This window comes from Ovis canadensis, chromosome 15 (genome assembly GCF_042477335.2).
Source record: "Ovis canadensis isolate MfBH-ARS-UI-01 breed Bighorn chromosome 15, ARS-UI_OviCan_v2, whole genome shotgun sequence".
Taxonomy (NCBI): domain Eukaryota; kingdom Metazoa; phylum Chordata; class Mammalia; order Artiodactyla; family Bovidae; genus Ovis; species Ovis canadensis.
Window position 1 is genome coordinate 73,735,071 of NC_091259.1, and position 24,652 is coordinate 73,759,722.

The 24,652-nt window shown below is 46.7% G+C and overlaps 1 protein-coding gene across 4 annotated transcripts in view; it reads left to right on the plus strand.

The window, feature by feature from the left end:
* LDLRAD3 (low density lipoprotein receptor class A domain containing 3) overlaps window positions 1-24,652 on the plus strand; it is a 270,004-nt gene that overhangs the window by 241,322 nt on the left and 4,030 nt on the right. For all 4 annotated transcript variants that reach the window (XM_069555126.1, XM_069555125.1, XM_069555128.1 and 1 more), the window contains one exon: window positions 23,731-24,076. In XM_069555126.1, coding sequence (XP_069411227.1) covers window positions 23,731-24,076 — 346 coding nt within the window. The remainder of the gene's footprint in view (window positions 1-23,730; window positions 24,077-24,652) is intronic.

Consider the following 24,652-nt stretch of genomic DNA (forward strand, 5'->3'; position numbering starts at 1 on the left):
GGCCCCCATGGATGCTGCTTCCGTGGCGCTTTTTCAATTCTCATTAATCTGGACAGCTTCAGTTAAAAAAAAAAAAAATTCCATCACGGACGCACCTACCAGACTGCCATTAGCAGCCCCAGGAGGGGAACCTTTCACGAAGTGAAGCAGTTTCCTCATTCTGTAGCTAAAGCAGTTCAGGAGCTGAATGTGTTTGTGGGTGAACCTGCTGAAGTGAGACAGAAGCGAGTGTTAGAGGGAAATCAGAGGCTCAGAGCAGAACATCCGGTGTCTCTCCAGCCTAAGTGTGGTGTAGCAGTGCGTCAAGCCTGAGCCAAGCCTCTGTGCTGTGTCAGGCGCAGTGTCAAGGAATGAGGAAACTGAGGCACGAAGTCCGCCAGTTTTCCTGAGCTGGAGAGCCAGCTGGCCAGTGGCCGAACTGGTCCAGGCTCTCTCCTCCTCCTGGTGCCCCTGTGCCTGCCCAGGATACAGAGTGGAGCTGGACTCACGGGGCTCCTCTTCTTGTCCCGTAATTTTTTAATTTTCTTGTTATCACTGGAGTTTCTTTGTTAATGGTTTTCAGTTTTTCTCTGGTTCTTCATTTACAAAGTTTCCAAGTGTCGTTTCGCTGCCAGACTTTCCCATCCCCTGCCAGGCAGCCTGTTTAGGCCATTATGTCAGTGCTTGCTGTGCAGAAGTCTTGAGAAGCTAAGGGCAACAGGCTCCTGCTGCCTGTCCTTACGCACCCCCAGTCCTAATACACAGCCCTGTCTTTCCCCCAGGCTCCCGGATCCTTCCTCCTCTTCATTAATAAGTGACCAAACTTCTCTGGGTAAGATTTCTATTTTCCAAGATCAGATGGGACTCGTGTTCAGTGTTCCCTTCAATTTGGGTTTGCCTCACTTTTAATTTTAGCAAATCCTAAGGATTTAGAATTAGGTAACAAAATTCCAGTCCCTTCTTGGTCTCCTCGGCCATGCTGCAGCCCAAGAATCCTGCCATTGGTGGGTTCACCCCACAGTGACTGTCATCAGCGTGGAAAGCCCAGGGAAGCTCGAAGCTCATTCCTCCAAAGAGGATGGAACCTCAGTTCCCCTTTCCTTCAGCGCCTCTGTTTCCTTCTGTCTGCTTCTTGAAATGTGGTTTCCAAGGAGTCGGGCAGTCAGGGGCTTCACAGGGCCAGCCCTGTCATAGTTTTGATCGCCAGTGGTGTCCACTTTGAAAGAGTAAAAGCTTATACTGCATCTTGTAACCACAGGAGAACCCATGAAGGGGGAAACGCCACAGATAGTATCTTCAGCTTAAGACTCTGTTGATGGGTCTTCTAAACCAAAGGATGCAGGAAGGTTTGTGGTATCTCTTATCTCCTCAAAGTGTTCACAGAGCAGAAAATAGTTAAGAGCTTGTTTACCATCCAACAAGATGCTTCAGAATAGCACCAGTGTCGAAGTCTGTGCTTGGAGAAGGAAATGGCAACCCACTCTAGTATGCTTGCCTGGAGAATCCCCATGGGCAGAGGAACCTGGTAGGTTATAGTCCATGGGGTCGCCAAGAGTCAAATACAACTAAGCTACTAACACACACACAAGTCTGTGCTGTTGAGGCCACAAGAGGAGTTTGCAATCATGACTGATTCTGAGGTTTGCTCCTCTGAAGCCAATAAAAAAATGCTATCAGCTGAGTCTTCCTTTATCTCCCTCATTTGTGTGTTCAATTAATGCAATTGGACAGAGATGCTGTGGTAAGAGGAGCTTTGCTGGGAATGATAGGTGGCCAGCAAAACCCTCAGAAATGAGGGGTAGTATATTAATTGACATGAATCTGATTGATGCTCCTGCCTGGAAATTTCTGCTCCCTGAGTCTTCCTTGAAGGTTCAGTGTTGGTATTAACACCAGTGTTCCCCTGTTGCTCTAAATGGAATCATCACCAGAAGAAGCTATTGGTCAGAAGCTATTTCTTTTCTTTTTTTTTTTTTTTTTGTTTTAGAAGCTATTTCTTATTTCTTCTAAACTTGGAGATTCTGAGATTAGAGAGGAAGATCATGGGGAGTCCAGAAAATTAAATCTTTTTTAGAAAAGGGAACCTTCATTCACGAAATATTGAGTGGTGATAATAATGCCTATAATAGCTAATAACTGTGTGTGGTAAGTACTGTGACTGTCAGTTGAGTCTAAACCCGTAATTTGAGGCTTATTATTACTTACTGGTTCCACAGATATTATAGAGAACCTAATGCATGTGTGTAAGGCTGAATTTAGTGCTTACGAGAGAAAGGGACAAGTTATAAACATGACTGAGACAGGAACCCAGCCCTCAAGAAACTTAGGGTTGTCTGTACGGGAAAGTAGTTATATCAGTAAGTCTGCAACAAGGGAGGGGTGAGCAGTGCTGTGACATGGATCTGGTGAATTTGCAGCTGGAGGCTGAAACCGAGAAAAGTTATTTAAAGTTGGAGAGCCTGGGGGAGAAGTCAGGGAGAAAATGGCTCAGAGGCCATTTGAGTCTTGAATACCAGCCAGGATGTCTTATTGGGAAGCACATAGCAGGCCAAAAGAGCAGCAGCTTTAGGAAGAAAGGACTTCTGAAACATCTACCTGTAGAGCCTTGTAACTAGAAAGACTGCTCTCCACTCTGAGCTCTTCTAAAACATGATTTGATTTCACCCTTTGTGCCTGAGTAGGTCTGGCTCAGGTGGCTCCTGAGGTTGCAGATATGCTGTTGGTTGAACTGAGGTCTCATCTGAAGGCTCGCCTGGGGGAGGACATGCTGCGAAACTCACTCACGTAGCTATCATCAGAGGCTGGCTCCCCGTGGGCTGCTGGGATGAGGGCCTTGGCTCCTCACTGGTGGGCTGTTGGCTAGAGGTGTCCCTCAGCTCTGCCACATGTGGACTTCTCCATAGGGTGCCTCCCATCATGGCCCTCTTAGGAAAGAGAAACGGTGCATCTAAGGCAGAACAAAAGCCACAGTCTTTTTACAGCCTAATATTGGAACTGACAGGGCTTCCTGATAGCTCAGTTGGTAAAGAGTCCACCTGCAATGCAGGAGATCCCAGTTCAGTTCCCCAGGGGACAGATCCCCTGGAGAAGGACTAAGCTACCCACTCCAGTATTCTTGGGTTATCCTGGTAGCTCAGCTGGTGAAGAATCTGCCTGCAAAGTGGGAGTCCTGGGTTCGATCCGTGAGCTGGGAAGATCCCCTGGAGAAGAGGGGGTCTTTGTGCTAGACCTACTCAGGCACAAAGGGCGAAATCAAATCATGTTTTAGAAAAGCTCAGAGTGGAGAGCAGTCTTTCTAGTTACAAGGCTCTACAGGTAGATGTTTCAGAAGTCCTTTCTTCCTAAAGCTGCTGCTCTTTTGGCCTGCTATGTCCTTCCCAATAAGACTTCTTGTACACATCCTGGCAGGTATTCAAGACTCAAATGGCCTCTGAGCCATTTTCTCCCTGACTTCTCCCCCAGGCTCTCCAACTTTAAATAATTTTTTTTGGTTTCAGCCTCCAGCTGCAAATTTACTGGATCCACGTCACAGCACTGCTCACCCCTCCCTTGTTGCAGACTTACTGATGTAACTACTTTCCTGTACAAACAACCCTAAATTTCTTGAGGGCTGGGTTCCTGTCTCAGTCATGTTTATAACTTGTCCCTTTCTCTCGTAAGCACTAAATTCAGCCTTACACACATGCATTACCCACTCCAGTATTCTGGCCTGGAGAATTCCATGGACTGTATAGTCCATGGGGTTGCAAAGAGTCAGACAAGACTGAGTGACTTTCCTTTTCACTTCTCATTGGAAGTGACAGCTCACTGTTTCTGCTATAGTCTATTCATTAACAGAGATCACACAAGAGTGAGAACCCCAGGAGGCAGGAATCAGAGGGCCTGTCTTAAAGATGGCCCACCACCCTGGGTGAGGGGAAAGGAACAAAGAGACCTGGGGTTGGAGAGAATGTGGAGGCTGCTCAGAGAGGGCCTCGTACATCTTCATACGAATTTTAGGCTTTATTGTGACAACTACTGAAGTGTGAAGTGGTCCATCCATAAGGATTTTTCATTGTAAAAGATTATAAGAGGAAAAGATTGGAAGTAGGTTCAAATGCCCATCAAATAATGGCACATCTCTGCAAATAGCACATTACAAATAGTGTCTATTCATTAAAAATAGTCAAAAGTTGATTCCAGGCCCCAGACTGGGAAACAGAAGATGACCCGAAGCAGCCCCTGCCAGAAAGTAAACCCGTTGTCAGACAAACAGAATCATAGGGGTGTTTTGAAAGGTTCCAGGGGCCAACCCCAAAGAACTTCCTGTGACCAAAGTTGAAATAACTCGAACAACAAATTAAATAATAATAGGATTGGATTCAAGTTCAGAGAGTGAAATGAATATTCACGAGTCCATCTGATATAAATAAATAATCAAGTAAATAAATAAATGAAAGGAAGGGGCAACCTTCCTTCTAGAAAAATTCCAATTAATGAATGTAGAAGGAAGGAGAGAAAGAAAATCACTGTCAGGATAACACAGTAATAACTTGCTACAGGCAAAATCCAGGAGGAATGCTAAAATTAATGGGTGAACATTTAAGCAGAAATAGGATATTTGCATAGTTTCAAAGGATCTCATCCAGATATTAATTAACTACAAAAGGAAAAAGTAGTAACTCAATAACTTAGAGTCTCGGTGGCTAGCACCTTACATGGATCAGACGGTCATGGTTGACAGACTTAGTCAGCACACAGCAGGCATCCCCAGATGAAACACACTGAGAAGGGCCCATTACTTCTGTGATATTCTTCTTAATAATGGATGTCACTACTAGGCCTCTTCAAAAGTGTCAAGGTTGTGAAAGATAAAGAAAGACTGAGAAAGTGTCACAGGTTCACAGTCCAATGTAGTATGGGATTCTGGGCTGGATGCTAGGATAGAAAAAGGACATTAGTGGGGAAATCTGGGAAGATCTGAATAAGTGCTGTCATCTAGTTAATATAATTGTTCCAAGGTCAGTTCCTAGTTGTGACAGTCATCCTGTGGTTAGTAAATATGTGCACATTAGGGAAAACTGAATGTGGGATATTTGGGCACTCTACTATTTTTGTAACTCCCCTATAAATCTAAACTGATCTCAAAATTAAGAATTTTCTGGAAAACATGTAGCCAGTGCTGTACAAGTATTTATTAAATAGTCAAAATGGTACTTGGCTTTTAAAAAATTATGTGTGATATGGTTCATTAAGTGAAAAAAATTTTAATTGCCATAGTGTTCAAAATAATAGATATTTGCTAATGTATGCCTGAACTATTTCTGGAAGTCTGCACACACAGACACACACGTTGATAACACACACGCACAACACTTAGCGTGGCTGTGTCTGGGGAGGGGAATGCGGTGGCTTGGAGACAGGGGAAACAGACTGATTTTTCTCTTACAAATCCTCCCTTTTTAAAAAATATTTATTTATTTGGCTGCACCGTGTCTTAGCTGCAGCATGTGGGATCTAGTTCCCTGACTGGGACTGAACTGCAGCGCCCTGCATTGGGAGCATGGCGTCTTAGCCACCGGACTAAGAGGGGAGTCCCTACAAATTCTTTCTTACCTGTTCAGCTTGGAGTGTAAGTGTTAGTTGTTCAGTTGTGTTTGACTCTTTGTGACTTCATGGACTGTAGCCCACCAGGCTCCTGTCCATGGAATTTTCCAGGCAAGAATATTGGAGTCGGTTACCATTCTCTTCTCCAGGAGACCTTTCCAACCCAGGGATCAAACCCAGGTCTCCTGCATTGCAGGCAGATTCTTTACTGTCTGAGCCAGAAGATGCATGGTTGAGTTTGGAAGCATGCATCTATTGCTTATTTTTAAAATAAATGTTAAAAAAATCTAAGCAGGCATGGTAGTCCTGAGGACCCAAGGGTTCCTGTTCATTACCCAATATCTCCCACCCTATAGCTGTGCCCAGAATCTCCTGGCACTCAGACTGGCCCCCAGCAGATGTTCAGTAAACGGTTAATGAATAAGCAGGTGCCCTCAGCCATTGGCCCACCACAGGATTCATCTTTATGCTGCATCAATCCTTATGGGCCCTCTTGTTCCTCTTTCTAAGGAGGCCAGCTCGGGCTCTCTGTCAGTGACAGAAGCTTTGATGTCTCCCCCTGCTTGTTTTAACACAGCTCTATTAATGTTTAAAAATGCTTACCTGAGCTCTCTGGCCTTGTCTTTGGTGTCTGGAGAGCATTTGACAAGGATACATGGATTCTAAAATGGCCCTAGGGATACGTGGTGATTATTTCCTCTTTAAAGATTCAGGTAGGTAACGGAATCCTCCACTGCCTCGGACCTTGTAAGTTACTCATTTATTATGGAAGAGCCAAGTTCAGAGACCCACTGCCTAGGAAACCATCAGGTTTTGGCATGAAGCCTCTAGCACCTCGTTTTAGAGAACATTAAAACCTCCAGCCAGCCTTCATCTCAGAAAGCATAGATACGTGCCATCCAAGCATCTCTTAGAAGGCAGGATTGCATGGTCAGGGAAAGCTACCTGACCACCCAGGAAGGTAGAGGTGGCAGAGAGCAGACAGATTTATAACCACTAATGGCTTTTCATGTCCAAGATTGAGGCCAAGCTTGCCATTTCCTGGAGGCACATTTCATTTGCCCACTTCTATGGACAGTGCAAAGCAAGAGCTGGTGAAGGCCCAGCTGGGGAGGGGTGTGCTTGGTTTCTTCCTTTTTACTTCCTGATTTTGTCATTTACTCTCTGTAATGGATGCAATCATCATGTCATGATTGCCACATATGGGGAATTACAGTAACTTCCCCAGAAGACTGTGTGCTGGTTAACAGCAGCCGATATTTCTCTTAGCTCCTTGATTATTGCAATATTGATCTGCTCAAGGATTCAGACTTAGACTTGTGTGGCCAGACAGTTACTATTTTAGGTTTTGAAGCTTGTCAGAGTTGTGTGCTTCAGGCTTGTGGCACAAGAGCAGATGTGTACAGTATATAAATGAACATTTATGTACCAATAAAGCTTTATTTATAAAACAAAAAAGCAGGCTGTGGATCAGACTTCATTGACCCTCCTGAGCTAGAGCCTGATAAATAACTCAAGATCAGCTTGTGGAAGAGTTGAGGGCCAGATCAGAGAGGCTTCTCCGGGCCATTGTTAGAAGGTTGGGTTTTTTACTTCAGTGAGCCCCCATCTTATTTAGTTCCTAAAAAGAGCTTTCTGGGTGCTGTGTGGAAAGTGGATTGGAGAGGAAAATGGAGAAGAGGCAGGGCAGAAATTGGGAGGCCAGCTAAGAAGTTCTTGTGGCAATCCATGCCACAGATGATGCCAGTTATTCCCATAATTTGGAAGCAGAGTTAACAAGACCTGCCCTTGGACATGAGTTATCCATGAATGGAAAAGGATTGGACAGGAATGGAAAACAAACGGCAAAGACAGCTGATGCTGGGACTTCCAGCTCAGGGTGGCTGGGGATGTCCTTGTGGGGTTGTAACTGATATTTGATAGTATTTGTTTTCTCAGCCCCACACTGATGAGACTTTATTTGCAATGATGATGATGGCATGCCTGAGATAGAATTTTGCTCTCCCTGGTTTTTAGGGTTAGCTTTTCCCAGCAATGCTATTTGTTTATGTTCCTCCGGCACGCAGAAACTGATCAAAGCTTCCCACTGGAGTTAGCAGTATTCCGCTCCGGCCGCTGACACTGCAGGCTCAATAAACCATTGTATCACAGCGCACCAAGCCTTATTACCAGACCGGAAACCAACTGGCTGTCGAGTTCAAAGAATGTCTGCTAAGCATTTAGTTTTGCAGCTTCCACCAACCACTCCAGGTAAATAGATAAAGCAAGCAATAGAAATAGTAATTCTGTGCAGCCTTCCTTATTCAGCAAATTCCAGGAGGCACTTATATCCATTTTAATCACATTGCCTCCCGGAGCAGCCCAGGATGTCATGTGCAGGAGCCGGGGTTGGCTAAAGCCACTTGTACACAAGAGAGAGGGGCCCCTTCGATGGTTAGAATGATTAGCACATTGATCCCAGTGTTGCATGCCTGTTGCCTGCCAGCTCCCATTGGCTTTTGCTTTTCATGGTCTGCATGGAACCGCAGTTTCCCACTCACTTCACTCTTCTGTTGACATTTGTTAAAGCCGTGGCACGATTGAGCAGAGTTCTAAAAGGGCCACTGGGGACCCTAGCTCCCAATTACCCTCATTACCGAGTTTTGGTAGTAATCTGAATTTCTATTTTCACAAAAGCTCTTTTCTGCCTTAAACAGCCAATTAAGTTCCTTACCCTCTAGCCAGTTGTGTGTTACTGCCCTGGGCCTGCTTCTTAGCAAAGAGGCCATTTACCACCACCTCACTCACCGGTGTATCACTTTTGTCCTTCCTCATCAAAGACAAAGAACCAGCTCTGAGCTTGCACAGCAGCTTTTGGCAGGCTTCTAAGAGCCTTGGATCATGGAGGGGGCTTTCCTTCACATCAAGCCGCCCTCCTCATGGTGAGCAGCTTGTCCATTAGAGGCTATGGGTAACACTTGGCTGTCTTGTTGAAAATGCAGGGCCTCTTAGGGACACTTCCTGTCCCCTCTGCCCAAATGTGAGAGGGGGAAAGGACAAGAACTGCTGGGCCCACTTGGAATAAAAACCACTAGAATTCTCAGGGAGATGGCCCCTCCCTCTTTCTCCAGTCTTAAAACTTTCTCTTTCCTTTTTCCTCTCTCCCATTTTGAATGTAATCTTAATGTGCTTGTCTCCTGGCTCCCAATGATCTCAAAGCCCTAGTTCCCTCCTGGCAGATGGATCCCTTCTCTGATTTCCTTCTGGCTCGAAGCCAGGATGCCTCCTGCTGTGGTCCAGCTGACGCTGGGCAGGCTGGCAGCAAGGATTTTCCCATCACCCTCCTTTCGGTTAATTTTAGAAACTCGCGTTGCCATGGTAATGGTTCAGTGGGGTTTTCGTGGTTCTCTTTTGATTCAGTCATTTGCCAGTCTGCCCTTTAAATTAAACTTTTTCAGTCCGCATCTAAATTGGGACAGGAGATGTGCTCAGAATAGAGATCCATAAAGGCGCGGCAGCCGCATGTGATGTTTTTTTGAAAAACAGGACAAAATCCAGGGGGATGTTGGGATGTCTTTGGTTTACTGTGGCCAAGAAAACTCCTGGAAGCTCTCCTGCTTGAGAGGATGTGGCTGAAGGTTGGTAGAGGTGATCCTGGGGGAGCCTGGAGAGAAGTAGGGACCCAGGGCCTCTCCCATGTGAGCATTCCAGGGTCAGGTCTCTGCTGTTTGGGTGCTGGAATCCCCAGCTCTGAGCCCAGGGCTTGACCATCAATCTGGGCTCCATAAGTGATAAATGAACATAGCCTCAACCGGGAGTCCTTCCTTATCTCTTACCCAAGCTTTGGAAGGCCTCAATCTCCCTCTCCCTAAAATCCTGGCTCTTCTCCCACTTCCCCTTCTCTGCCAGTCAGCTCAGGTGTGAAGGGATCAGTGTCTTCGCACAGACAAGAGAAAGTCACAGCAGCCAGCTCACAGTCAGTTCACTTGGCTTAAATTGAAAACAACAGTCTTTAATGTTCCTGTCAACTCTGCTGAGGCAGGCAGGTTTTTAATCCTGACATTACAGATGAGGCTTCGAAAGGTGCAGCATTGCTCAGCATCACTTGTGAGGTCTGTAGCTGAACTAGAGCCCCGACCGAGCCTGTCCACCAGACTCCCAAATGTCAGCTGACCATCATGCACGCCATTTGTGTTTCATTGGTTGGACCTGTCCTCGTTCACACTACACCTCACTTCCCTGCATGAGCAGCCAGGTACCCAATGACCTTAGACTCACCACTCCCGGGTGGGGACGTCACCTGTGTCAGCTCTAAGCCCCATAGAGACACTGCACGCTGGGTATTTACCGCGCCTACTGTCATGGGGACACAGGCAGGAGTGGGATCTGGGCCAAACCCGGGGGTATGGTTGGATAATCTGCAAGAAACTGAATATACAGATGGACATTGGCCAGACCACATGTCAAAGCAGAACTCTGACCCCCACCTCCAACATCACCCCAGGGAGCCAAGCATTAACTCCTGTAACTATGGACCCAGAGCATCCAAGACTTGATTAGTAATTGAGAGCCTCCCTAAATTGTGTCCCCATTTCCAGCTTTAGGACCAACCAGAGAAAACCAAATATGATCCCTCCCCAGCCACTCACATCAGATTCCCACGCCTAGTCTGCCGCCTCCAGCCTCCCCGGGCCGGCAGCCTCTGGTCAGAGCTCACTCCATCCTTCCCATTTGTCCTCTGGGTGTGGTCGGAAACCTGGGCTCCAGTCTCAGCTCTATCTCTTCCTGGCTGTGTCATCTGGGGCAAGTGACCTTACTTCTCTGAGACTTATTTTTCTCATCTGTGCAGCTAACTGAGCTCATAGTCACAAAGCACTTGGCTCGTAGGGTGCTTAGTCTCACATGAAAGATGTAGGTGCTTCTGGCGGGCATGCAGTGCACTGAGACTGATAGGGCCGCAGAGCTAGAGACACTGCTCACTTCCACCAGCGCATCTTTACAGAGCACCGTGTTGGGAATCAGGGATGCAGCCGTGAGTGAGTGGAATCCAGGTACGCCCACAGAGAGTTACATTCCAGCAGGAGAGAGATGATTTGGTACAAATGCATTGAACAGTGACAGGTGGTCATGGGTGCTGTGGAGCCGTATAAAGCAGGGTAGGAGTAGAAATGGACGCCAGTGGCCAGGAAGCCACCCCATGACACTGACCTAGGAGCAGAGACTTGAGTGGGATCGGGTGTAAATGATGAGGCTGCCCGGGGAGGCCTGTCCTGGACAGATGGTAAAACAAGAGCAAGGGCCCTGGGGCAGGCATGTGCCTGGTGTGTCCTAGAAACACAGTAAGGAGGCCAGTGGGTCTGCAGCAGAAGGACCCAGAGAGGGGGCAGGAGCGAATGTCGGAGTGATATCAGAGGCAAGATCATTTAGGACTGGGAGGCCATGGTGAGGACTTCGGGTCTTATACTGACACTCTTGAGTGTCCCTTGGACAACAAGGAGATCAAACCAGTCAATCCTAAAGAAAATCAACCCTGAGTATTCCTTGGAAGGACTGATGCTGAAGCTGAAGCTCCAATACTTTGGCCACCTGATGTGGAGAGCCGACTCGTTGGAAAAGACCCTGATGCTGGGAAAGATTGAGGGCAGGAGGAGAAGGGGGTGACAGAGGATGAGATGGTTGGACGGCATCACTGACTCAATAGGCATGAGTTTGAGCAAACTCTGGGAGATAGTGAAGGACAGGGAGGCGTGGAGCACTGCAGTCCACGGGGTAGCAAAGAGTCAGACACGACTGAGCGACTGAACGGCAACAACCGAGTATGTGGGAAGCCACTAAGGGGTTTGGAGTAGAGGAGTGAAATAAACATGAGCAAATGAATTTAGGGTTTAGAAGGAGCACCCACAGCTCAGGGAAAAGAGAGTGGGGGCAGGGTGGAGGTGACGTGGCTGCTACGATGGCAGCAGCCCCGGGGGGTGTGGGATGTGGGCATGAGGACTGGGGCTTGTGGGCAGAGTCCTGCTTGGGATCAGCTGTGTCCGAGCTCCCCTTTGAGGACTCTGTGTCCTGCCAGCGCTGGGACCAAAGCACGAGACCCAGTGTGTGCGAAGCGAATAGCCCTTCCCTCTGGGGTGCAGTGGCCCCAGTCATCACGTTAAGATTTTCTGAAATTCCAGAAGCCATGTATGTGTTCATGGTCAATAACACTCCCCCTGGGGAGCCCTCTTGTAATCTGTTACCAACCCTTTCCCCTAAATTATTCAGCAAGCTCTCTGCACTCAAAGCTCCAAGTGTGCTCACTCAGCATTTCCCTGGGTAATAAGGTTTAACAGACAGATGGAGCACTGAGGAACTGATTATGCAGGGACCATGATGAACTCAAGCTTCCAGAGAACAGACCCAGGGCAGCCTTGGGCTCTTTGCCTGTTTAAACAGGACCAGCTCCTGCCTACTTGGTCTTGTCAGGTGTCAAGATGGCGGGGTGTGGGGCAACCTTCCCAGTGATGGAATCTCTTATCTAATTCGCAGGAGCTGCCACACAGTCTGGGCTCCTGGTGCTTAGCCGATTTCAGTCAGTGATGGGGGTGCTGGACTGTAAGTGGGTGTGGCCTGGGAGACGGGTACCACTGCTGCACAGAGGGGGAGGGGTGCTAGGCAGTTGCTTCTCACCTTCTGCCTCTTAGGTTTGCAGCTGCAGCCACAGAGCTTCCTCCAGCAACATACCTGAAGGCAAGGGATGCCCCTATGACCTGTGAAATGATGACTTCCAGAATGTTGGGGATATGCTTATTTAGAACGTGATGTATGTTCTGTCCAGGGCTTCCCCAGTGGCCCAGCGGTAAAGAATCTGCCTGCAATGCAGGATCCTCAGGAGACACCGGTTCAATCCCTGGGTCAGGAAGATCCCCTGGAGGAGGGCATGGCAACCCACTCCAGGATTCTTTCCTAGAGAATCCTATGGACAGAGGAGCCTGATGGACTACAGTCCATGGGGTCGCAAAGGGTCCGACGCGACTGAAGCAACTTAGTATGTGTGTTCTGTCCATCTCCGAAAAGCAACAGGTTGATGAAATAACCATATTCTCCCATGAGGCATCACAGTATATCAGTTCAGTTGCTCAGTCGTGTCCGACTCTTTGCAACCCTATGGACTGCAGCATGCCCGGCCTCCCTGTCCATTGCCAACTCCAGGAGTTTACTTAAATTCATGTCCATTGAGTCGGTGATTCCATCCAACCATCTCATCCTCTGTCATCCCCTTCTCCTGCCTTCAATCTTTCCCAGCATCAGGGTGTTTTCAAATGAGTCCGTTCTCATCAGGTGGCCAAAGTATTGGAGCTTCAGCTTCAGCATCAGTCCTTCCAATGAATATTCAGGACTGATTTCCTTTAGGATGGACTTTAGGATCACAGTATACAGTTGCCTAATAAAGACTCTGGAAAATCCTATAATGATAGCTATTAATATAAGCTAGGCTTTGTTGAGTATTTCCTGTGTACCAAAGTTCTGAACTCTTTTTTATGTTTGTTCTCATTTTATCCATAAAACAACCCCGTGGGAGAAGTTCTGCTGTTATCCTGTTGCACAGATGAGGCTTTTTAGGCACAGAGAGGTAGAGTAGCTTGCTGGAGGTCACACAGCTAGTAGGTGGCAAAGCCAAGGATTGAATCTAGACATTTTGGTTCCAGAGCTTGCACTCTGAACAGCTACAAAGAAAGTGGTTTAATTTGTCTAATCCACTTCTTCTCATACCTCTTTGACCAAGGTACCCTTTTTCATGAAATACCTCTCACCATCTCACCGAAGACATTTCAGAATATATTGATCAGAGTCAATGGAGTTACTGGAGAAAAGACTCCGCTGCAAGAACAATAAAGTGGGGTGACAGCTGGACAGGAGAAGCAGAGATGGGGAGGGGAGGGCATAGAGAACTGCCTGGGACCGTGTGGCAGCTTCCGGCATCAGACTCCTGGGCACCAACACTAGTTGTATCCTGTATTCACTTTGTGACCTTCCGTAAGTTACTTAACCTCTCTGGGCTTCAGTTTCCCCATCAGTAAAGCAGGGTTATTGTAAGGATGAAGTGAAATTTTGCGTATGGGATGGAGATTAGCAGTAGGGGGCCTACTTGCCTCAGCTTCAAGGTTGCTCTCATCAAGGTCGCCTTATTCAGTGTTGGACTCTTTCTGTAAATGGAGAGGTTGTGGATTCCCATGTTGCAAAGTCAGTTTACAAATATCAAAGAGTACTTGCAGGAACTCTGCTGGTGGCCCAGTGGTTAAGAACCTGCCTTCCAATGCAGGGGTCATGGTTTCAGTCCCTGGTCAGGGAACTAAGATCCCACATGCCATGGGGCAAGGAAGCCCGAGTCCTCCAATAAGAGAAGGCCACGCACCACAACGAAGAGCCTGTGCATCCAAAAAAAAAAAAAAGTACTTGCCGAATACCCGCTGTATTTCCATGGTTGTGTTTGGCCCTGAGTAGGACTCCAATGGGAGAGTCCGGCCTTTGCCCACTGAAACTCCTCTTCATGGTGAAAGACAGGGGAACCTGAAAGTCATACGTGAAGAGCAAGGGTTCTGGAGCCAGACTGGCTGGGTTCCTCCCGGTTCCCTCTCTAATCTACTCTAACATTAGCTAGTTGTTATTAGTATTACTATTATTATTAACAGAGTGGAGGATTTGGGCAAGTGACTTAATCTCCCTGTGTCCCCATTTCCTCTTCTGTAAAGTGGTCGACTTCATAGGATGGTGTATCCGGTTCCCAGGGCTGCCAAAACAAATCGCTACTACCTTGGTGGCTTAAAACAACAGCACGGTTATTCTCTCACAATTCTAGAGACCAGAAGTCTGAAATGCGGGCACTGGCAGGGTTAGTTCTCTGTGGAGGTTCTAAGGAGAGTCAGGCCTCCCTCCTCTCCTCTGCTTTAGTGTCCTTTGCTTGGGGGCTGCAACCTCTGCCTCCGTCTCCGCGTGACGGTTCCCTTGATGTTTCTGGGCCTTCTCCTTTTCTGTCTCTCGTAAGGACACTCTGAGAGTTCACCCTAATTCATCTCAAAATCTTTACCTTAATTATTTCTTCAGAGGTCATTATTTCAAGGAAAGTCACGTTCTGAGGTTCTTAGTTGGGTGGAGGGACATTGTCCAACTCACTGCAGATGGCTTAAGGATTACAAAATCAGAATTCATATGTAAGCACATAAGATATTGCTGATAGAATGAGAGCTCCAGTGATCACTAACACGGTGATAACAGTATTATTACTCTGTTTCTGAGTTCAAAGTAAACATGGGTGGTGGTTGTTGGTATTATTTGTACTATTTCAGTGGGGGACAGGTCACAAAGCAAATAGCCATGCAGCACTCCACCACCCTCCAGGGTTGGTACTGAGAAGCTGAGGCAGGGAAGGCTGCAGAGTCTGAATGTGTGTGTGGCTGGGGAGGGTGATGTGAGCCATTCAGAGCCCTGGACCTGAAGAACTTTACAAGAATGCCACAGCTACAGAGCTGGGTCATGTTCAAATGGATGAGACTATTGCAGACAGATTAGAGGACAAAGAGGCTAAAGCTAGTAAGACCACAAGGAGGTTTCTCTTCCTGTCCTAGACCTGTTGGAGACCAGAAGCAGAGGCTGGAGAAGCCCTGCATAGCAGCAGTTGACCACGCTTGGTGGCTCAGTGTGGTCAGAGAAAAGGAGAGTGTTCGGGACAGCCCCCGAGACTAGAGGGACTGGGAAACAACCAGCATCCAGAGTCCATCTTAAGAAACTGTTGTATCAGTGGCCAAAGACTAATGTATTTATCCTTTGTCTGGGGCAGTGAGTATAGAAGGTAGACCAGTAAACCCAGCCCTCCCCTCATGGCTGTCATAGTCCGGTGTCTGCCTGAATATTACTGCAGCACTGTTTACATCAGTGCCCCCCCCCCAAAAAAACAACCAAAATGTACATAAGTCAGGGGCTGGTGAAATAAATTGTGAGGTACCTATGTACTGGGATTCTACATAGCTCCTTAACAAACGTGTGCGGAGGTGAGGAAAGATGTCCATTTATAGAAATGTCTGTATAACCTGAAGAAAAGTACGTGTATATATACACAAAGAAGAGTTTTGAGGGATCTCTACGTAATGGGTCAGCAAACTAAGGCCAGTGGGCTGAATCTGATCTGCTGCCTGTTTTTTCTTTGGTTGGTTTTATCTTTTTAAACCTCCTATTTTATTTAACTCTACAGTTTTTGAAACTATATCTAGATGATTTTTTAAAATAACTTTTGACATATGAAAATTATATATAGTAACATGATTATTCAGGCTTAATAAAGATACTCAGGCATTTTTACACATGAAAGATCTCAAAAAGTACAATCTTTCTGAAGCTGAATTAAAAGAACACTTAGAATGAAATCAGTTGTAAAATGTAATAATTGTTTTCTCTGCCTTAACTGGAAATTTTAAGAACTATTATCTCTTCTCCTAAAGGATTATTAATCTGAAGTTGATAAATTCCTGAAAAAAATTTTTCCTGTTAAAATCTAATACCTGGTCATATACGTACATGTAATACAGCCATAATTCTCACAATGCTGCTGCTGCTAAGTCGTTTCAGTCTTGTCCGACTCTGTGCAACCCCATAGATGGCAGCCCACCAGGCTCCCCCATCCCTGGGATTTTCCAGGCAAGAACACTGGAGTGGGTTGCCATTTCCTTCTCCAGTGCATGAAAGTGAAAAGTGAAAGTGAAGTCACTCAGTCGTGTCCGACTCTTAGCGACCCCATGGACTGCAGCCTACCAGGCTCCTCCGTCCATGGGATTCTCCAGGCAAGAACACTGGAGCGGGTTGCCATTGCCTTCTCTGAATTCTCCCAATAAGAGAATATAAATAATGGCTTGGAGAAATCTATGAAGTGATAGTTTCTCAGTGTGGTCCAGCTGCCTGTCATTGTAAATCAGATTTGGAACACAAATACACTCATTCATTGATGTACTGTTTGTAACTGCTTTGCACTACAGAGGGCTTCCCTTATAGCTTAGCTGGTAAAGAATCTGCCTGCAATGCAGGAGACCCAGATTCGATTCCTGGGTCAGGAACATCCCCTGGAGAAGGAAATGGGAACCCATTCCAGTATTCTTGCCTGGAGAATCCCAAGAACAGAGGAGCCTGGCAGACTACAGCCCATGGGGTCACAAGAATTGGACACAACTTAGCGACTAAACCACCATCACTTCAGAGACAGAGCTGAGTGGTTGTGGCTGAACCTGTACGACACACTGTCTGACTCTGGACAGGAGAGTTTGCCAGCCCCTAGTCTACACCAGACTGTGAATTCTTTTTCTAGTAGAGAGCGGGAGGGAGAGGTTGTCTGTCATGAACATTTCCATATTACTTTAACTTTTAATTTTAATGAATTTTTATAATCAGAAAAGTTCAATTTGGAAGAAAAGAAAACACAGGATTCACACTACCCGGTTTTGAGACTTGCTATAAAGCTGTAGTTCTCAGCACACTTGCTGGCATAAGGATTGGCATGTAACTCAATCAAACAGAATAGACCATTTAGAAATAGACCCAGCCTTGTATGCTCAATTGATTTTCAACAAAGGTGCCAAGGTAATTCAATAAAAAAGGATAGACTTTTCAACAAATGGTCCTGGAACAATAGGATATCCAAAGGGAGGGAAAAAAGAACATTAAACTTCACCTTGTACCATAAACAAAAATTAACTTGCAATGGATCATAGATGTAAATGTAAGAGCTAAAGCTATAAAATGTCTTCTGGGCAGAGATTTCTTGGATAGAGTACAAATGCACAAAAGACGAGAAATAATTAATGCAATGGACTTCATAAGAAAATTTTGAACACTTATCTTCAAACAGATCCTGTAAAGTAGGTGAAAAGCCAAGCCACAGTCTGGGAGAAAATATTTGTGAGACACACATCTGGAAAAGAATTTGTCTCCCAGAACGTCTGTCGGACTCACTACTGAATAAGTAGTCAAACAAGCCGTTTTTTAAATGGGCAAGAGATTTAAATAGATGTTTCATCAGAGAAGATATACAGATGGCAAATCAGCACATGAACAGATGCTCAACATCATTAGTCACTGAGAAATGCAACTCAAAACCTCAGCGAGGTACCACTACACACCTGTGCGCCTGGCTGAAACTGAAAAGGCTAGCTATGTTACGTGCTATGAGGTTGCACAGCGGCTAGGGGAAGGCTTGGTGCTACAGCCACCTTGAAGAACAGTGTGATAGTTCCTTATAAAGTTAAGCATACACCTTCCATATGACCCAGCAGCCTCCCCTAGGTATATACCCCCTAAAGAAGAAAATATATGTCAGCGTAAAGATCTGCACTCCAGAAACTAGAAGCAACCACTTCCTTCCATTAACTGGGTGGAGGGATAAACAAGTTGTAAGTACCCACGCAAGGAGCACTGTACTCAGAGGAACCCGGGTGCATCTCAGAGGCATTATGATGCATGAGAGAAGCCACACAAAATAGGCTACTTACCGAAAGATTCCCTTCCCTGACTTTCTGGAAACGATCAATCTGTTTGGACAGCAGACAGACCAGTGGCTTCCAGCGGCTGCTAACAAGGGGAGGGATGGAAAGGTTTGATATCCGGGGTGTGGCGATGTTTCTGCAACCGTTGCATTCAGTTGCCGGTGTGTGCTAAGTCGCTTCAGTCGCATCCAACTCTTTGCAACCCTGTGGACAGTAGCCCCCCAGACCCCTCTTGTCCTTGGGATTCTCCAGGCAAGAATACTGGAGTGGGTTGCTGTGCCTTCTCCAGGGGAGCTTCCTTACAGCTCATCTAACTGTACATTTTAAAAGGGTAAGTTTTATTGTGTGTCAGTTATACTTCAATAAACTTGGCCTTTAAAAATACTTAATCTAGAGGAAAATTAACTTTAAAAATAATTGTTTTAAAGAAGCAATGGAGTTTTCAGGATAATGGTGAGGCATCCATTTGAACAGGGCAGTGTCCCTTCCAGAAGAGGAACTCTGGACTCAGGGATCTTGAGTGAGTAAGTGACAGTGAAACGTGAACCCCAGGAGCCCTCACACGACAGGGAGAGAAGGAAGGAAAACCTCTGCACGCCTCAGCCTAGGCAGAGCCAGAAGAAGAGATGAGATGCTTAGTTTTTGACTGGATAATACAGTCTAAATAATATAGAAAAGAGTAAACAATGGAAAGTACTGGGAAGTTCTTTCCCAGTTGTACTAGTTCTGTGTCCTTCTAGGAAGATTCAGAACATTCTCTACTGGACTTTTTTTTCCCCCTACTTAGCATGATCTTTCAGACTATTTCACATCAGTTTATGTAGAGCTACCATGGTTTCTTAAATAAATGTGAGACTATTTCACATCAGTTTATGCTTAAATAGGTGTGATACTGTCTGGATGTGCCATAATTTATTTAGCCAGTCCATAAATGATAGACGTTTAGATCTTTTCTTGAGATATCTTTCTAGATATATTTGCTATTGTGACCAATACTTCTGTAAATACTTGTATTAAAGAGTTGTTTCTCATTTGTGTGAATATATCTTCTGTTAGATTCATAAGAGTAGAAAGGCTGGGTCAGATTATATGTACTTTCTCTATATTTAGATATATATTGTTAATGTACATTTCTTTAGATGTATATTGTTAATGTACATTTGTTATTTTGATCTATATTGTTAACCCCATCACTGCCCTAGTTTGTACCAATTTACCCTCCTACCAGTCATGCCTGAATAATTATATCTGTTTTCCTGGCAAGATGTGAACTCATACTTCACCTTTGCCTAGTCTGAAAGTAGTGAAAGTGTTAGTTTCTTGGTCATGTCCAACTCTTTGCAACCCCATGGACTATAGCCCATGAAGCTCCTCTCTCCATGGAATTCTCCAAGCAAGCATACTGGAGTGGGTAGCCACTCCCTTCTCCAGGGGATCTTCCCGACCCAAGGATCAAACCCAGGTCTCCCGCATTGCAGACAGATTCTTTACTGTCTGAGCCACTAGAGAAGCCCAGTCTGAGAGGCAAATAATTGTATGCTAAGAGGAAATACAATTTGAATCTGGAGGAGGGAATATTTTAGAAGCAAAGGAACTCCAAGTCAAAGTGTCCACTGCTTTAGTCCCTCTGTCAGTCCGGATAGCACCTCTATATGAATTAGAAAAAGGCCCTCCTCCTCCCCAGAACATCTACCATCTACTGGAAAACTGTCACGGTAACTACACAAAGCTGTGACCGAGGTGATGAGCAGCCCTGGAGCACGGCTGTCTCCACCACGTGCAGCAGCCGGAGCCCCGGAAGCTTTGAGTACACGGTGGTCCCTGGTGGTAACCACACTGCCTGGAATTAATGCAGCAGAAGCCACAGATGCAGGACAGGAGTTCAAGCTGTTTGGCAGTGGAGCAGGAGGGCAGGAGCTTGAGGGGAAGCCAGAACAAATGGAAACTTCATTATCCATGGATTATGCACTTGGAACTCAGGTCCCAGGCAACTCTGATATTAGTAATTTGGCTCGTGGGCTCATTAAGCTCTTAAGAAAAGTGAGTCTAGTTAATGAATTAATGCAAGATGACATTTTACATACAGAGCGGAAACCAGGCACCCCTGAGTTATGTAACATCATAATTTCTCGAGCAAATGTGGTCACCGCTTCTCACCAGCAAGCATTTTACACTCTATTCATTAAGAGCTCCCTCCTGGATTCTTAAAACCTCAAGCAGTTACATGCAAGTCAGTGTTTTAAGATCTCTGGAACCATTTGTTTTCCATGTGAAAATCCATCGACTTTTAAGAAGTCCAGCTCAGGGACTTTGCTGACGGTCTAGTGATTAAGAATCTACCTGCCAATGTAAGGGACATGAGTTGGATGCCTGGTCCAGGAGCTAGGATCCCACAAGCCCCGGGGCAACTAAGCCCATGTGCAGCAACTATTGAGTCAGCACACCTAGAGCCCATGCTCTGCAACGAGAGAGGCTACCGCAATGAGAAAACCACACACCACAGCTAGAGAGTAGCTTCTGCTCCTCCCAGCGAAAGCCCATCCACAGCAGCAAAGACCCAGTGCTGTCAGAAATAAAGAAGGAGGTACATCTCCCTGGAAGGGAACTCATCAGTTCTTTCCCCACCACCACCCCCCACCAAAAGGGGCTTTCCCAGCCATTCTCTCTGGTCTAGTGAAGCTGGTGAGGATAACAGAAAGAATGCGAACACTAAGAATTCACATCACTAGTTTGCAATGATGAAAAAATCTCAAGATGGATCATGGTGGTGGTTGCACAACAGTGTGAATGTAACTTCAGGTCACCAAACTGCTCACCTGAAATTGGTTAAAATGGTAAATTTTATGTTACATATATTTTTACGACAATAGAAAAGAGGAAAGGGACTCCTCATGCACTGTTGAAGGGAATGAACATTGGTGCAGTCACTATGGAAAACGGTATAGAGGTTCCTCAAAAATGTAAAAATGGAAATACCAGGTGATCCAGCAACTCGACTTCTGAGTATTTATTCAAGGACTATGAAAACACTAGTTTGAAAAGATGTGTGCACCCCTGTGTTCATTGCAGCATTATTTACAGTAGTCAAGATATGGGAACAACCCGAGTGTCCATCAACAGATGAATGAATGGACAGAAAAGATGGGGTCTGTGTGTGTATACACACAAGCACACACATATACACACACATGGATGACTACTCAGCCATAAAAAATGAAATCTTGCCACGGTACCTGGAGAGTATGGTGCTAAGTGAGATGTCAGATGGAGGAAGACACACACTGTGTCTTCCATGTATGGAATATAAAATACAAACAAAATAAGTGAACAGACCAAATCAAACAAAATACGGAGGTGCAGGAAGAGAGTGGTGGTTCCCAGAGGGGCGGGGGTGTGGGGGGAGGGTGAAATGGGTAAAGAGGGTCAGCTGTATGGTGGTGATGAGTGGCGGTGGTTAAGTTGCTAAGTCATGTGTGATTCTTACAACCTCATGGGCTGTAGCCCACCAGGCTCCTCTGTCCATGGGATTCTCCAGGCAAGAATACTGGAGTGGGTTGCCATTCCCTTCTCCAGGGGATCTTCCCAGCTCAGGGATTGAACTCATGTCCCCTGCATCGCAAGCAGATTCGTTACCACTGAGCCACCAGGGAAGCCCGTGGTGATGAGTGAGAACCGAGTTTTTGGTGGTGAGCACACTCTAGTGTATACAGAAGGTGAAATACAACATTGTGCACATGGGCGATCTAGTGATGAGGGTGTGGGAAAGCCTAGCCCGGGGCTGGACCTGCCAGCACAGTGCTGCTTCCGCTTCAGAGCTCACACCGGCCGCTGAGGACCCACTCAGACCTCCTCGCAGCTTCAGAGGTTGACCGGGCACGGGGTGTGGTCTCAGACTTGCTCACTTAGGCTGCGTTTAGACGATTCTTGCGGCTGGGCCACAGCTGAGGATAGTTGTGGATCTTCTAGCTTTCCACAAGGAAGGACCGCTCTGGTTTCCTGGGCCCGCCTGGACCTGGCCACCCTTGCCAGCTGTATCCTGCTGGTGGGAAACCCTTCCCCTGCGTATGTGAAGTCGGAGCTGTTGCTCCAAGTGGAGAGGAGGGGACTGGCATCCTGCAGGGCAGGGGCGGGTTTCAGGCTTTCATCCAAAAGCTTCTGAGCAAATGCCTGCTGGTTGCCCAGCGGGCCTTGTTAGGGACTGCGGGCAAAGTGTTAGGGGCGAGGCTCTGAAAGTCACTCAGTCGTGTCCGGCTCTTTGCGACCCCATGGACTGCAGCCCTCCAGGCTCCTCAGTCCATGGAATTTTCCAGGCAAGAGTATTGGAGTGGGTTGCCATTTCCTTCTCCAGGAAGTCAGACCACTGGGGCTCAAATCAGGCACAGGCCATCACCTCCTGACCCTGTGACCCTGGTCAGGGGACCCAGCCTCTCTAGAAAGAAGGCAGTTACAACACCTACTTCACGGAGTTGCTGTGAGTCATATAGATGTGATGAAGTACATATATGTATGCCTGGAACACCCACAATGTGTCCACTGTTGTTCTAAGTATTTGATAATGAGTCACTCATTTCGCACTGGGAACAGCCCAGTGCGGTGGGGACTAATACCGTCCCCATTTCACAGATGAGCAAATTACAGCACAGAGAGGTTGGCCACTTTCCAAAGGGCACACAGCCAGTCAGTTGAATTGTTAGGGGTTGAATGGCTCCAGAGTCCATGATTTTAGCCTGTGCAATGCTGGCTCTTCATCTTGAAAGCTTGGCAAAGGGCCAGGCATGAAATAAGTACTTCACCAACATAAGGAACCCCAGACACACTGGCTGGTGTGCCTTATACATATTATAAACGTCCAGAGAAAAACTGTTTTCTGTCATAGTAATTATCACTCCTGTTCCCTGGATATTATATTCTCCTGGGCTGATTTTTTTTTAATGACTTTATTGAGGTATAATTTACATTCTATATGGCTTCCCAGGTGGCGCTAGTGGTAAAGAATCCACCTGTCTATGCAGGAGACATAAGAGATGCGGGTTCCATCCCTGGGTCAGGAAGATCCACTGGTGGAGGAAATGGCAACCCACTCCAGTATTCTTGCCTGGAGAATCCCATGGACAGAGGATCCTGGCCGGCTACAGTCCATGGGGTCAAAAAGAGTCAGACATGACTGAAGTGACTCAAGCGTGCATTACATAATATAAAATTTGCCCATTTCAACTGTACAATTCAATGAGTTTTAGTAAATGTATCAGTTTGTGCGGCCATCACCACATCCAGTTTTACAGCAGCCCCATCTCCCCAGCAAGATCCCCAACGCCTATCACCAGTGAGTCCCCATGCCCCAGGCAACCATTAATCAGCTTTTTGTCCCTATAAATTTGCTTTTCCTGAACATTTCGTATAAATGGAATCATGCAATATGTGGTCTCTTGTGTCTGGCTTATTTCTCTTAGCATAATGTTTTGAGGCTCATCCATGTCGTAGTGTACATCAGTACTCTTTATAGCTGGATAATATTGCATTGTATGGACAGCCCACATCTTGTCCACCAGTCGGTGGACACTGGGGCGGTTTCCCCTCTTCGGCTACTGCAAATGGGGCTGCTTTCCTGGGGCTGACTTAGGGGCACATGAGTGAAGCAACCTGGTAAGCTCTCTGCTCTTCTCTCCCCTCTGGGGTTTCCCAGAACCAGGCAGCGGGCAGGTGTTTGTGACCTCGGAGAACCAGCTCGTGTACTACCCCAGCATCACCTACGCCATCATCGGCAGCTCCGTCATCTTCGTGCTGGTGGTGGCCCTGCTGGCGCTGGTCCTGCACCACCAGCGGAAGCGCAACAACCTCATGTCGCTGCCGGTGCACCGGCTGCAGCACCCTGTGCTGCTCTCCCGCCTGGTGGTCCTGGACCACCCCCACCGCTGCAACGTCACCTACAACGTCAACAACGGCATCCAGTATGTGGCCAGCCAGGCCGAGCAGAACGCGTCGGAAGTGGGCTCCCCGCCCTCCTACTCAGAGGCCCTGCTGGACCAAAGGTGTGTGCTGGGTGGGAGACCCTGGGGTAGCCAGGGAGGGAGGTCATCCCACTTAGGGGCAGAAACTGTGCACACACCTGGGATCCTGGTCTTGCCAGGAGCCTGCATGCAGCTGCGAAGGCACCACACAGTGTCTGACTTGTACTGAGTCTTTGCAAAACAGTTCACAGGTGTCATCTCACTTAATCCTCATAGTGACTCACCAAGTGAGGTTATATTTGCCTCAGTTTTGCAGGTGAGAAAACTGAGTTTTTCGGTTACTCATCTGAGGACAAACAGCTAGGATCCTAGCCAGTTCAGATCCCTCCTGCTCCCTGGTAATGCCACATGGACACATGTGCCCAGCTTTGGGGACTCACCTGCTACCACAGAACAGTGCCCGTGTTGGAGGTTTGATTCCTAATTGAATGAATGAATGAACGAGTGGGTGAATAAATAAGGTCTTTAACACTGCATGGCATCATCCGTAAGATAAAGGAGATGAAATAGAACATTCTCAAGCTTAGAGCCCTCATTGCAGATGGAGGTGTACAAGAAACCCCAACACACAAAGTCAAATGCAGAATTCTGTAGTTG